Source organism: Candoia aspera, chromosome 4 (genome assembly GCF_035149785.1).
Source record: "Candoia aspera isolate rCanAsp1 chromosome 4, rCanAsp1.hap2, whole genome shotgun sequence".
NCBI lineage: Eukaryota > Metazoa > Chordata > Lepidosauria > Squamata > Boidae > Candoia > Candoia aspera.
Genome location: NC_086156.1, coordinates 15,098,190 through 15,111,843, shown reverse-complemented (window position 1 = coordinate 15,111,843; position 13,654 = coordinate 15,098,190). Strand labels below are relative to the sequence as shown.

Sequence of the window (13,654 nt, the reverse complement as noted above, 5' to 3'; positions counted from 1 at the left end):
AAAATGGTATCCATCAGTGTGCACCATCCTTTCGCAGAAGCATCAGTCCCTACAACAGATGTCTCCACACAACTGCAGTTGGTTGTAAACTAAACAGTGCATGGAAGCTGCTGAACATCTGAACATGCCCCAGATGGGAAAACCAATGCAGCACAACAAGGCTATTCTTATTTCAGATTTGATCAACATCTGTATTCATATGCTCCTTCTCCTCCTCCTCTTCTTGGAAAGGCTTGAATACACACACAAGGCATTCTTTTCCTTCCATTCTTAAAAGTAATGTTTATAATTGGTTAAAGAAAGGGAAATCTAAGGCCCTAGAAACATGATAAAAGAACATCTGTAAAGTATTTTTAAAAAAATCAAGTAATAATGGCTAGAGTTTTTGAAAACTTCAAAAGAATGTTGAAACCAAGACAAAAACAGTCCTTTTATTCTAAATTTCTGTATTTACAGAAAGCGCCATTTTACACAGTGCTGTGAGTATCTGTGTAAAAGAGCCATTTTTGTCAGATGTCACTGTGCTTACATTGGTAACAAATTTTTAACACTTGAGTATATTAACAAACAAACAAAATTAACAAACAGGCATAGAAGACACAGCTGGAATATACTGAATATTCACATATATTCTTGACACAACAAAGGTAAGTATTCTTTGTAGCAAAAGTAATAATGGACCAGGTTTCCTCCTTTTTTTAAAGGCAAATCACCAATCACATACCATAATACACGGTTTTTGTTGTTTGTTCATGTATGAGATGCTGAGTTTTAAATCTCAAGACTTTTTCACCTCAGGATTTACAGGCACTTATAATACATGAATGTTCAGACCCTCAAACATAAAACTAGCTGTTGCAAAGGAAAATTTTGCATACCCAAAATGCACATTAAAAATATATCTCTCATAGCTTTTTGTTTCTTTCAAATGTGTTTGAACACCAATGTGTTTTCATGATGATGCATACCAAATTTCTCTCATTTTTCTCTTATTTTATATTTTATTGATTGATTTTAAATGTTGTTCTGAGATGCAAAATACAATAACCTGGAAGCACAGCACGAATTGTCCACAAGTTTTTACAAACTGTCAAAAAGACAGGTTTAAAAAAGCTAGTTTTAATTCAAAAAATAGATTTTCATTTTATTTTGTCCTGCATTTCTTCCTTCCAACAAAATTATGGCAAATTAAATTATCAGGAAATATGGAATAACTGAGCAATCATTCATCTATAATTCATGGGGGGGGGGCTCAATTTGTACATAATGGGGAACAGTTGATAAAAAAGACACTTGCTAAAGCAGTCTGGATAAATCTTTTTCTCCCCACCATTCTACTCACAAAAAATACACTTCCCCCACCATTAGCTGATGTTAATTATAAATACAATGCTCTCATGATAATATAAAGTATATATTGTTAAGGTATGAGACAAATGCAACAAGATCTCTGGGATAAATGAATGAGGAATGAGGATAAAGCTTTGTATAGAACTCAAGAATGACCATATGCAGCCACAGAAAAACAGTATTTTAGTAAACAGACATTTAAATAATTATCAGAAATAAAGCAACAAGGATCAGAGAACTGTAGATATCTGGCTCACTGCTTATAACTGATAGGTACCTGCTTCCCTCAGCCTAAGGGAAACAATAAAAGATATGGCAATGGGATTTTAAATTAGAAACAATCAATGCTATATCCTAGAACAGTATCTCCTTGAAGAGTTGAACAACACTTAACAGTGTAACCTGGTGAGCAGTCATTGATCACAAAGACTGGGTAGGACATTTGATAGCTAAGACTCATCGCTTGCCTAAAATATGATTGTCAAATGATGGATAATCCTTTTGTGGATATAACACTTGAGACATAATGGCAAAAATATAAGGCCTTCCAATTCTTTGTCTATCTTGCTAAAGGCACTGAAACAGACAAGAATTCTAGAGTCCTCCATTTGAAACATGAAGTTCCTTTTCTTTTTCTTCTTTCCATAATGCAAGTCTCTCTGTATGAAAAAGTTCCTTTATTGCATGGGCCGCTGACCTTTTTCTTCAACTAAAGAATAAAATGGTTTTCCTTTTTCTGGTGTTTGTAATCGGTTTAGCCTAGCAACCTGAGATGGTGATGGTGGTACATCTTGCCTGAAAGGACCTTTGGGAGTAGCATAATTAGGGTCCTGAACTTTCTTATAGGAGTCATAGTTGCTGGGCCCTTCAGAAGATGTCTTTTTTTTCAGCTGTTGCTCTTTCCGCCTCTGTTCCTGACGGAGGAGCTCTTGTGTTTCAAGCAAGACTCGAGCATTGAAGCCGTGGCCCCCCAGGTAGCCGTTCCTAGAGCCTTGGTAACTGGAGTACCGAGGGTTGTCTTTGGCACTTTGGAAACCTTCACCAGGAGGATAATTCTGTTCCCAAGAATCTTGAGATACAGCGCTTGCATTTTTCCGACTTTGTCTAAAAATAAAAAACATATACTTGTATAAAAATGGTTATATGTATTTAAATCATGTACTTTACCCTTAAAAAACTCCTTTTTAGCTTAAATTGTATACTTTCTGTCTTGAACATGGCCTTGAAGTCGTAAATGATCCTATATGATCTCAAATAATACCAGTAATAACACAAATGAACAACAAGTAATTGTTTAGCTCCAATAGTTAAGTGGAGACAACATGGGAAAGCTATCACCATGTTGAACTGGTGGACCTCAGGAGGTATCTATTGGCCACTGTGGAAATACAGTATTCTAGTTTCAATGTTTCCCATGGTTTTTCCCTGCAGGACTCCTTCTATGGGTCTCCAACAAGAGGCTCTTTCTTTGTTTTCTACAATCCAAACTGCAATGTAAGCCTTCCTCTGGAATGAGTTCCACCATTTAAGTACCATTGCCAAGAAGGCCGTCCAAAAATGAGTTCAATGTAGTGGAACAAGAAGATTGTTCCAAATCAATATGACATAAAATGATGTTCAGTAGGGGGCTGGTTTGTTTTCTTTGTTTACAAAAATAATGCCAAACATTTAACTATTTACACCCTGTATATTTCTTGACACTGACTACAGTATATTATAATACTGAGGTTGTTAGGACTTAAACATATGAGACTGGCTTTTGGACTGTAACCTTATCTTTTGCAGAGGATATGACTGTGGATTAGTTAAGAGGTATTAGGCACAACCTAACATATTTAATGATGGCTCTTCTATACTCTTCAGCTGCTTTGGACATAACTGACCAAAAGCAGGATATAAAATTCAAATTGCCCTATGCTTTTATTCTAAATATGTTCCCAATACTTATGTTTCATGTATTTCTTTCCTTTATTAAACTCATATACCATTTCATGCTGTGTGGATACCAATCTACTCGACACTTTTTCTTTCCTTTCTTTTCTATTTATCACAGGATCCAGATCTAGAAGGATCTAAAAGTCTGGCTGTGCATAGGAAACATAAAAATATTACCCTGCAGAGTTAATCACCATAACACCTAGTGATGGCCACTAACTTGGATGCTTTAAAGTGGGACTGGATAAGTTTATGGCAGACAGGATTATCGAAGTCTTGAAGATATTATTAGAGCTGGGGTCAGAATGCCTTCAAATATCATTTGCAGGGGGAGGAGAGGAGAGGAGAGGAGAGGAGACTGTCTCCATTTGCTGCCCCAGCAACTGGTGAGCCAGTGTAAGAAGCAAAATGCTGGGCTAAAATGGGCCTTGTCATGATGCAGCAGGTTTACTCATATGTTCTTATGTCCCATGTGTCATATAAATAGCCAGACTTTTAGACTGTGGTTTCATACTTACTAATCAGTGTCTATATGTTGATATAATCTGGAATATGCTCTCCCATCGATATGACAGTGATTAACAGCAAATAGCATTGGGCGAAATGAGTGCATTTTAGAAGAACACTGACCTAACAATCCTATCATGTTAGACTCTTGCACGATGATGACTTTTACTCTCTCTTCTGCCACCTAATGTGTCTGCCTGGTCTGGTCTGTTTAAAACAACCAGCTATTCTTCAGTGTAAAGGTGTTCTTTGAGGCACTACACCGTATTCACTAGACTGACACCTAGCACTGTAAGAATAATTGGAACCTTCAAACACATTAAAATAGCCCACAAACTGGGACATTAGTATGCATGGGATCAATGACCCTGATAGCCAAAGGCCTGCCTTTTTTCTTGGCCTGCAAATTCAAACTACTGTCAATAAAAATGGTTTACAATATATTCACTGTCTGAGGCATTAACCAAATGTCTGACTGCAACTAAAAACTCTATTTATGTGTAGCATATCACCTTTACTGTGCTGATATCTTACTATAATTGGGAGGATCTACTGTATGTTTTGCAAGAGTGAGGCCATTTATGGCATCCAAGAAAGTGACAGGGGAGGAATTCATTTAATTTGCATTTTAATGAGTACTTAACCCAATTTGTGTGCCCTGAACCCATTAAGTAATGCAACTCAAAAATGCATTCAAAATTGTGTATATGAAAGAAAAGTTCATGCAACAATAACTTGACTAAGGGAAAGTGCATCCAAAAGCATATTTCATTCAGCCGAACTACTTGCAGAAAAGTGGAGATTATGAAAAGAAGCTACAAAATACATAGATTAGAAGCATGTGCACAAAAATGCATGCACATTTTTATGTGAACTGTTTAAGCACTTGCAAACTGAATCAGCAATGGAGAGAAAAAGTTTAAATAAATAGCAGCTAAATAGTAGGAACAATATATAGCACAAAACAATCCCAGAAGCAGAAGTGTCCTTGGTGTGGGGTAAAAAAAAGTCAGTATGGTGGTCACAAGTTAGGCGTTCACACATAAAAACAGGCAGAGCTTTGATCAATTTGTAGTGATGGCCATTTTGACTTTTTGGACCATACCCTGTGGACACCCCAGCCCAGAAGCAAAAGTGAGTATTTCAACACAAATTCTACTATAATTTATCTCAGTGCTCTCTGAAACAACAGCCTAACAGTTCATGTAGATGTTCCATGAACAGAACAGCCAGATTTATCCTCTTCTGAGCCCATCAGGTGGTCACCCCTGAACCCCAGAGACCAAGCACTCTTGAAAAGGCATTTTTTCCTGGGTTCCCAAATCCACTGGACTTGGCTGCTCAAGAGAGCTGCATTTTCCAATACTGTTTCTACCTGGGATAATGCTCTTGCAGCTTTTTTTTTCTTAAAAAGAGAAGGAAAAATGAAAGGTGGGTAAGAATGAGAGATTTTGTTGCTAAATGCTCTGATATCAGGTAAGTTTGAGTCCTTTGATAATGCTAAGGAGATAATGTATGAGGTTTTCGTTCCATGCAAATTACTTCAAGTGATCTGTTATCATTGTGGTCGCCTTGTCTTTCTATCCATGTAAGTTGATGTAATAATGTCTGTGCACCTGCATGTAACACAATGAGATTGTGCTTGTCTTTTATATCTAATGTGACTTTCATTCTTACATTTTAGGTCCTTTGGTTTAGGCTTAGATAAGCCTCATAGAATAACTATGCTTCCAAATCTCTTTATGAAATGACTTAGAGTAAACTGAATGAGTCCTTTGAGTATACAGATTCTAAGATATATTTTTTTTAAAAGTTTCTCAGTAACAGGTTGCAGCTTGGAGCTGAATGTGACTTTAAGCAGCTTTGGACTTAAAATGACAGTCTTTAATTGGGTAGACCTCAGATAGCTTTTTCTTGTTGAAAAGGAGTTCAAAATTGACTAGTTCATTTATAACGATTTTATCAGTGGATACAAGGATAACTTATAAATTATGGATACTAATTATATTTATAACTGCCTGGATGTAGGTTATCCGCAATGCGCGAAAACAAAGTGAACTACTTCAGAATTTGTTTGTGTAGTAATGGTTTGTAACACAGACCTGGAACAAATGGTTTCTCCTGAACCAAGCATATCTTCCAAATCTCTACAAAGGTTATTTGATAATGCCTTGAAATTGATAGTGTCATGAGTAATGATGGCGAGCAGGAAGGGGCTCCCATCCAGGGTGGAAAACGCATGCGTAGTACTGAGGAATTAAGCAGTGATTCAAAGAGACACAGATCAGACCTGCCTTAGCCTTTGGGGTTTATCTGTCTGGGTTTTTCCCACGCTTCTTCAGTTTGTTAGGATTCTGTTTATGTAGCAGTAATAAACACTAGAGACCTACTCCTCGTCTCAGTGTGATTCTCACTGTTAGGACAGATAGATGAAACAAAGCACTGTGTGTTTTACAGATTAAAGCCTACACATCACACATACTGTACCTATTTTCAGGAACTCTGAAGATACCTTTTGCTTTTCAGACCCTTCACCACCTTAGTGGACATCCTCTAAGTTTGCTTCAATGTGTCCCTGTCTACAGAGTTGGACAAAGTACTCCAAATGGGGTCTGACCAGGACAGAGTAGAGTGAAAGAAATACTTCCTGTAATCTGGACTCTATACTCCTGTTCATGCATCCCAGGATATTACTTGCCTTTTTAACAACTGCATTATGCTGCTGGCTCATGTTGAACTTGTGATTGACAAGGACACTCAGATCCCTTTTACATGTACAGTTGCTAAGCCAGGTTTCACCCATCCTATACTTGTGCCTCACATTTTTGACCTACCCAGATGCGGAACTTTACATTCCTATCTGTTAGATTCCATCCTATTCATTCCAGCTTTCTGCTCAAGCCTTCATCTAAACTCTCAGTTGGGGTCAACAGCAAACCTTGTGAGTCCCCTCATCCAAGAAATTAACCAGAATGCTGAACAGTAAAAGCCCAGACAAAGCCCCGTGGCACTCCACTTCCCTCCAAACTGAAGTGGAGCCATTCATGAGCATTCTCCGTGCAGTCATTCAGTCCTATAAAAGAGAGGTAGGGATTCTGTGGCCTTGCAAATCTTGTTGAACTGCAGTTCCCATCCCTTCCCCCCATTCAGTACAAAGTCAAGTAACAAAGAGAACTGTAGACAAGTAACATCTGCAGGGCCACTGTTGCTATATCTAACTAGGGAGAAGTTAGCAAATGGCTTGAAAGATAGCTTAAGCAGATGTAAATGCCTGTTCAGGCTGTTTGAATATCTCACTCTTCTATTTTTCCAAGCAAACATTTGATTGAGTGGAAGAAAAATCACAAAGAATGGCCAGATCCTACCCTGTGGAAACATTTCTTTCGATTCTTATAAAGGCAATCCTCATCATATCATGGTTAAATGAAATGCTTTCCCACACATATTTCTCTTTTTCTAAGGAACTATGATTCATTTGTAACTCGATTCTGCATTCTACTTACAAACTGTCAGGGATGTCCAAAGGATATGGCCAAAAAAGTCAAGATGGTGACTGTGATGGTACAATCAAAGTTCCACTTGTTTTTTATGGTATCATGGGGTTCGCCCTCTTGACTTTTTTTATTATAGCCTGTTGTTCTGAATTGTAAACTACCAGTTTTGTTTTGTTTTTTGTTTGTTTTTGGTGCCTTGAGTCAGTCTGGACTCCTGGTGACTGCCTGGATAAGTCCTTGCAGTTTTCTTGGCAAGATTTTTGGAAGTGACTTGCCATTGCCTTTTTCCTAGGGCTGAGATAAATGGCCCAAAGTCACCCCAGCTGGCAGAACTCATAGTCTCCCAGTTTCTAGCCTAGTGCCTTAACCACTACACCAAACTGGCTCATTGAACTATATGTTAGCATTCTGTGTATAACTTCTCAATTTCAATTAAAGTTTATCTACAGACAGCACTTAAATATTGCAACCAATGACACATGGTGGGTGTCATTTTCCATGGTAATCTCCCTATTTGTTCAGTTCACTCTTTTATGACATACTGTACATCTATGCCATTATCCAAAATGTTATCAGCAATACAAGACAGTGGTTATTACCACTACAAGTATGATCAAATTAATACTTCCTTTCTCTTAATTACTTGAAATTATACAAGGCCCTATAGATTTGGAGTTTCAGAACTTTCTATCAGTTATAGCTGTTTCCCCAACCAAGTACCCTCAGATGTGTTATACGACAACTTTCTTTTACCTCACAGACCAAGTCATTCTAATTTCACACAATGGGAATTGTAATTCACTTCAGCAGGAGGATACCAGGCTGGGTAGAATGAAGCTGCAAGAAAATAAGCTTTGCCTCCTGATACATTCTCAGCAAATTTCTAAGATTGGTTCAGTTTAATCTCAATTGCATATTGTATATCTGAGTGGCCTGAATCCTTTATTATAAAACCAAACTTAATTTGTTTCAGAGGTTTACCTGCAATAAAATTAATGGGCAGGGAGGTTTTATAAAATGAGGTGAACGTGGATGGAAGTTTATAGAGTGGCTTCAAGTTCTTCCCCTGAGCTATATGTATGTTCATTAGAATATCTGTAGAAGGGCCCTGACAAGGTAAGAGAGGTTGGCTGAAAAGAAATCAAGGTATCATTTCCAAAGATTGATTTTCCCCCATCTACTTCCCCATCTTTAAAACTATTAAGACTATTTTTTAACATACTTATTCAAAACAGAATAGATTGAGGAGCCAAATATCTATCTAAAGTCTAGGCTACATGATGTCCACCCACACCAATATGGCTATAGTTCCTCCTCTTGGCCACCAACCAGGTTTCCTGTCTCATTGGAAGCAATTTTTTAAAATTCCTTCAGATATGAATCTGTCATCCTGCAAAATAAAGTATCCATCCTTGCATCATTTCAAGACCCCCAAGCATTCTTACAAAATTAACTGCAACCTAATGCTTTGTTTCTCTGTTCCTATTGAGGGAAAAGACAAAGTTAAGCTGGAGGAGAGAGCATTCTGGGGAATCGCAGAGAGCAACGTCAGCAGTCGGCCAAATGATAAAGGGGTGACTTATGTATTGTTCATCCGCGAGCTGTTTTGTGAATAAGCAAAATTGCCTCCCCCATAGCACAGCCTGGATTCAGAATTCCAAATACAGTTGCTAGCATCAAAAGATGGCCTATTCCTGGTCTAACTGCACTGCACTCTTCTCTACCCCCATGACTTCATCTTACTGCAGATCAAATTCAGCCCTACTAGAGGTCCTTCTGAACAAAGAAGGCATATCACCAAGGTGGTTTATTTCCTTCTGAGGAAACTGCTGCCAGGCATACATTGGCTACAGAGTTTCTGGCACCTGCCATACCTGGGTAATGAACTGTATTGCCTCTGAGCTTGCTGGAAACTCTCTCTTTCTTCTTGCCGTTGCTTCTGCATCTGAACTTCTACTGATACAGAATGTCTGCCGCTCTGTGAATAGGTCTTTGAATTTGGCTAGGAAATGAAAAACAAATATTATACATTTGTAGTATAATAATAGGCTCTTTTTATATAGGCAGAATTAAGAAATATTTATGTGATTATCTATGAAAGATTCAAATTTACTTTCATCTTAATTGACGACCTTGTCTCTTTTTCAAGGATACATTTAAATACGTCCTTCTGTAAATGAAATAATAAAATGCTAAAATAAGTACTGCCGTCTGCATTTTTTCTGGTCTTCTCTGGTGTTTCTCTAAAGCAATAGAGAAGTTTCGGCCCACTGGGGAATGCGCCAGCTTTACTAAACTGAACCCTTTCGGCACGGAAACTTTCCCATGATCCTCTGCATCACTCCTCTTGCTGTTGGACTCTGCAAATGCCTCTGGTTGGAGAAGAGGGGAAGAGCAGGAGAAAGTGTAGAAGAGGAAATGAACCCATTTCTTTGCAAAAAGAAAGAAATTAGGCTAGTTTATTTGTAGTTCTAAAATCACCCAGAGCGCCAAGTTGGGAAGGGGTGATATAACTTGATGTTGAAAGGTGAATGATATTGAACCTCCCTCCCTGCCCCATCCAAGAACCACTTAAAATAAGTCATTTGTTTTCTTTGCTTAGCCATATTTTGGCTCCTTTGTTAATTATGACACTAGAGGAAAAATTGAACAGTTAACATTGAGACCATATGACAAAATGTTTCAAAGTCAGGGACTGATCAGAATCATAAAACCTTCAGTTCAAATTTATGGGGTAGATTCACTTATTATAGATTAATATAACAAATGTGATGAAATTAGGGATTCAGCATGTACCAAACAGTAGCAAATGCAGATTTTGTAACGAAAAAGATAAAATCATGGATCACATAATTAGTGCATGCAGCAAAATTGCTCAGACTGACTATAAACAATGTCATGGCAAAGTAGCCACTATGATCCATTGGCATTGGTGCAAAATTCACAATTACTGAACTTCCCAAATATAGTATAATCCCAGAATTTAAAAAGTTGTTGAAAATGATGATTGTAAAATTTTTATGGGATTTTTGCATAAAAATTAATCACCATCTAGAACATAACACACCAGCTGGAACAATAATTGAAAAGAAAAATGTGATTTTTGTAAATGTGACAATACCCAGGAACAGCAGAATCTAGGAAAAAGAATTGGAAATACAGAGAGAGAGAGAGAGTTAGAGATTTAATGACTGGAATGGGCAGATTATGGAGAAGATTTTGCAAAGTCATCCCCTATGGCAGTGTTTCTCAACCTTAGCAACTTTAAGAGGTATGGACTTCAGCTCCCAGAATTCCCCATCCACCAAATGCTTATTAGCACGTTAAGGTAGAATAACCATTTTTAAAAAAAAAAAAAATACAAGAACTAAATATTTTGGCTATATCAACGGTGGAGTTACAAAAAACCCACCTTGCTGGGCACATGTTGTATCTTACAATGTTACTTGCATAATCTTTAAGTTCCTGGTTAGAATTTGAATTCCCAAAGAACATTAGTCAAAAATGTGATTTTTTAAAAAAAATGTTGTTTGTATTATGTTATTCCTTCATGAAGAAATAAGAACATCAACAACGATTTTTAAGCAACCTTGACCGGGCTTTTATGTAACAAAGTGGCAAGAAAATAAATTCTAGGCAAGAAAAGTAACATGAAGATCGCAATCTTATCTGCATTTAATTCCCAGTGGGTTTGAAAATTGGTTTCATAGTTGACATGGAAAACTACATGCAAAACAAACTAATATACCCAAATGATTTTCTAAGTGCATTTTCAGTACATTTTAGGAACACTATTCATATTCATATCATATAATATCTATACAGAATGTTTAAGCATGGCAACAATATTACAAATCAGCGAATTCCAAAATTAGCCTTTTCATTAGATGGGAAAATATAGTTCAGTGTACAAATTGTGTGCTCAGAGCATAACTCCCAAACAACACTTGTACAAACAGGGCAGTACAAGGTGAAGTGTAATTATCATCATTCTTTAAAGCTATCAAACAAAGCTGGCTCTGACTTAACCATGTCTATTGCAGAGGACTTCGGCCTTGTCTGTGTGGAGATGTATGAAAACTGCTGACCTTTTAAATCAAATGGCAGTCAAAACTGTTATAAATATGTATTATCCAAATAAGTATAAGTTTTTATCTTTCACAATGAAACTTAAGTGAATCTACCATTTGAACATTTATTGATGAAAACACAGGAGAAAATGCTGCTTGGTAGGAATGCTGACACCCAAAACTTTTACTTATAATGCATGTAAGGGATTTGTTTTTAAGATCTCAACATTAGGCTAATATTTTTTGCAATATTTGAGAATTACATGAAAATATAATCAGTACTTGTATTATGCAGAGTGCATATAAGATTAAAATGGCAAAAGCATTCAAGATTTTCAGAAGGATATTGTTGAAATAGAGATACACCGCTTTATTAATTATTTGCAGAAGAATTATCAAGAAACTGTGTTCAGTCTGTGTATTTATTAGAGACAGACAATGCTGTAAATGGAATCCAGATAGCATTTTATGGAAAATTCTGTAGTCTATGAAAGCTGATGTCACAGCGGCTCTATTAGTCTTTAAGGTGCCACACATGCGTATGGAGAAATTCTATCAGTGACAAAAAGGCATTAACAAAATTAGGATTTCTTACAAGCACAGGAATCAATTTTTGGAATAGATAGTTTCTCTAAAATATATCTTTGGCAGGGTTATCACTGAAGTAGTACATTTTGTTTTGTTTTATTGATAAGTTGCCTACAGTAATAATTACGTATCAGAGAATACTCAATATAGTTTAGAACACAAATTTGCTGGCTCTCAGGATACTCTGTGGCAACATGACAGTGACTAGGAACAAAAAACAGGGCCTGTAGTGCCATCAGAAGGCTTAACAGGTCACTGAATAGCACTTGTCCTGCTAAAGTCCAAATGGAATATACCTAAATAAACCCTTTGACATGGTTGATGTCTTGTAGTTCTTCACCAGGACCAAAAGAGTGCGTTCAAGAGTGTGGGCATATCACACTCACATATGGCTAAGTGGTAGAAGCATCAGAACAGGTTCCTCACCTCAGCTTTAATGGAAACAGCTACTAACCTTTCCCAACCTGGGCATCCTTCCAAAATGTGGACTTCAACACCCAGAATTCCTTACCATGACCACTGGTGAAAATTCTAGAATCCATACAATTCTGGCCAGTGCCTAAGTTGTGGAAGGTTATTTGACATTATACCTCTCAGTGGCTTTCGATACCATCAACCATGGTAACCTTTTGGGGAGGCTCAGGGAGTTGGAGGTGGGCGGCATAGTTTTGTGCTGGTTCACCTCCTTCCTCCAGTGCTGGTCCCATTCGGTGGTGATAGGGAGTGAGAGATCCAACCCTCGACCCCTCCTTTGTGGGGTGCCACAGGGTTCGGTTCTCTCTCCTCTCCTATTCAACATGTACATGAAACTGCTGGGTGAGATCCATTTGTCACCATGGGATGAGGATCAATATGCTGATGATACTCAATTATACATCTCCATCCTGGGTGAGGTAAGTGATGCTGTGACTACCCTCTCTTGGTGCCTGGGGGCTGTAGGGGTCTGGATGGGAAACAACAGGCTTCAACTGAACGCTGGTAAGACGGAGTGGCTGTGGGTTAATGGCTCCTCCATATCCGGGACTTCATCATCTTTGGTTCTGGATGAGGTTGCACTGACCCAGACAGATAACTTGAGGGTCCTCTTGGACTCATGGCTCCTGCTTGAAGAGTAGGTGGCAGTTGTGGCCAGAAGGGCCTTTGTGCAGCTTCATGTTGTGCACCAGTTACGCCCTTTCCTGGATCAGGAAGCTCTTCCAACGGTCAATCATGCCCTTGTTATCTCCCATATCGACTATTGCAACGCACTCTACATGGAGCTACCCTTGAAGAGTATCTGGAAGCTACAGCTGGTCCAGAATGCAGCCGTGTGGGCTATTTTTGGTGCCCCTAGAAGGGTACATATAACACCTTTGCTGCGCGAGCTGCGTTGGGTACCAGTTTGCTTCCAGGTCCAATTCAAGGTGTTGGTTATCACCTTTAAAGCCCTACATGGCATGGGATCAGGCTACCTGAGGGACTGCCTCTTCCCCACTACATCAACCTGTCCCACCCAATCATGCAGAGAGGGCATGCTGCAGACCCTGTTGGTAAGAGAATTCTGTCTGGCGGGGTGCAGGAGATGGGCCTTCTCTGCAGTATTGCCCGCCCTCTGGAACACCTTGCCCCCAGAACTGAGGTTAGCCCCATCACTCCTAGTCTTCCGGAGGAATTTGAAGACCTGGCTCTGCCACCTGGCTTGGGGCGGGAAGGAGAATAGTCATGCTTGAG

General features: G+C 38.5%; 1 protein-coding gene across 8 annotated transcripts in view; it reads right to left on the bottom strand.

Annotated features, from left to right (window-relative positions):
• Positions 1-416: 416 nt before the first annotated feature.
• The window catches only part of PARD3 (par-3 family cell polarity regulator), a 581,236-nt gene continuing 567,998 nt past the window's right edge, over positions 417-13,654 (bottom strand). For all 8 annotated transcript variants that reach the window (XM_063303447.1, XM_063303448.1, XM_063303444.1 and 5 more), the window contains 2 exons: positions 9,161-9,288; positions 417-2,454 (listed from right to left, as the gene is read on the bottom strand). In XM_063303447.1, coding sequence (XP_063159517.1) covers positions 2,028-2,454; positions 9,161-9,288 — 555 coding nt within the window. In that variant the 3' untranslated portion in view covers positions 417-2,027. The remainder of the gene's footprint in view (positions 2,455-9,160; positions 9,289-13,654) is intronic.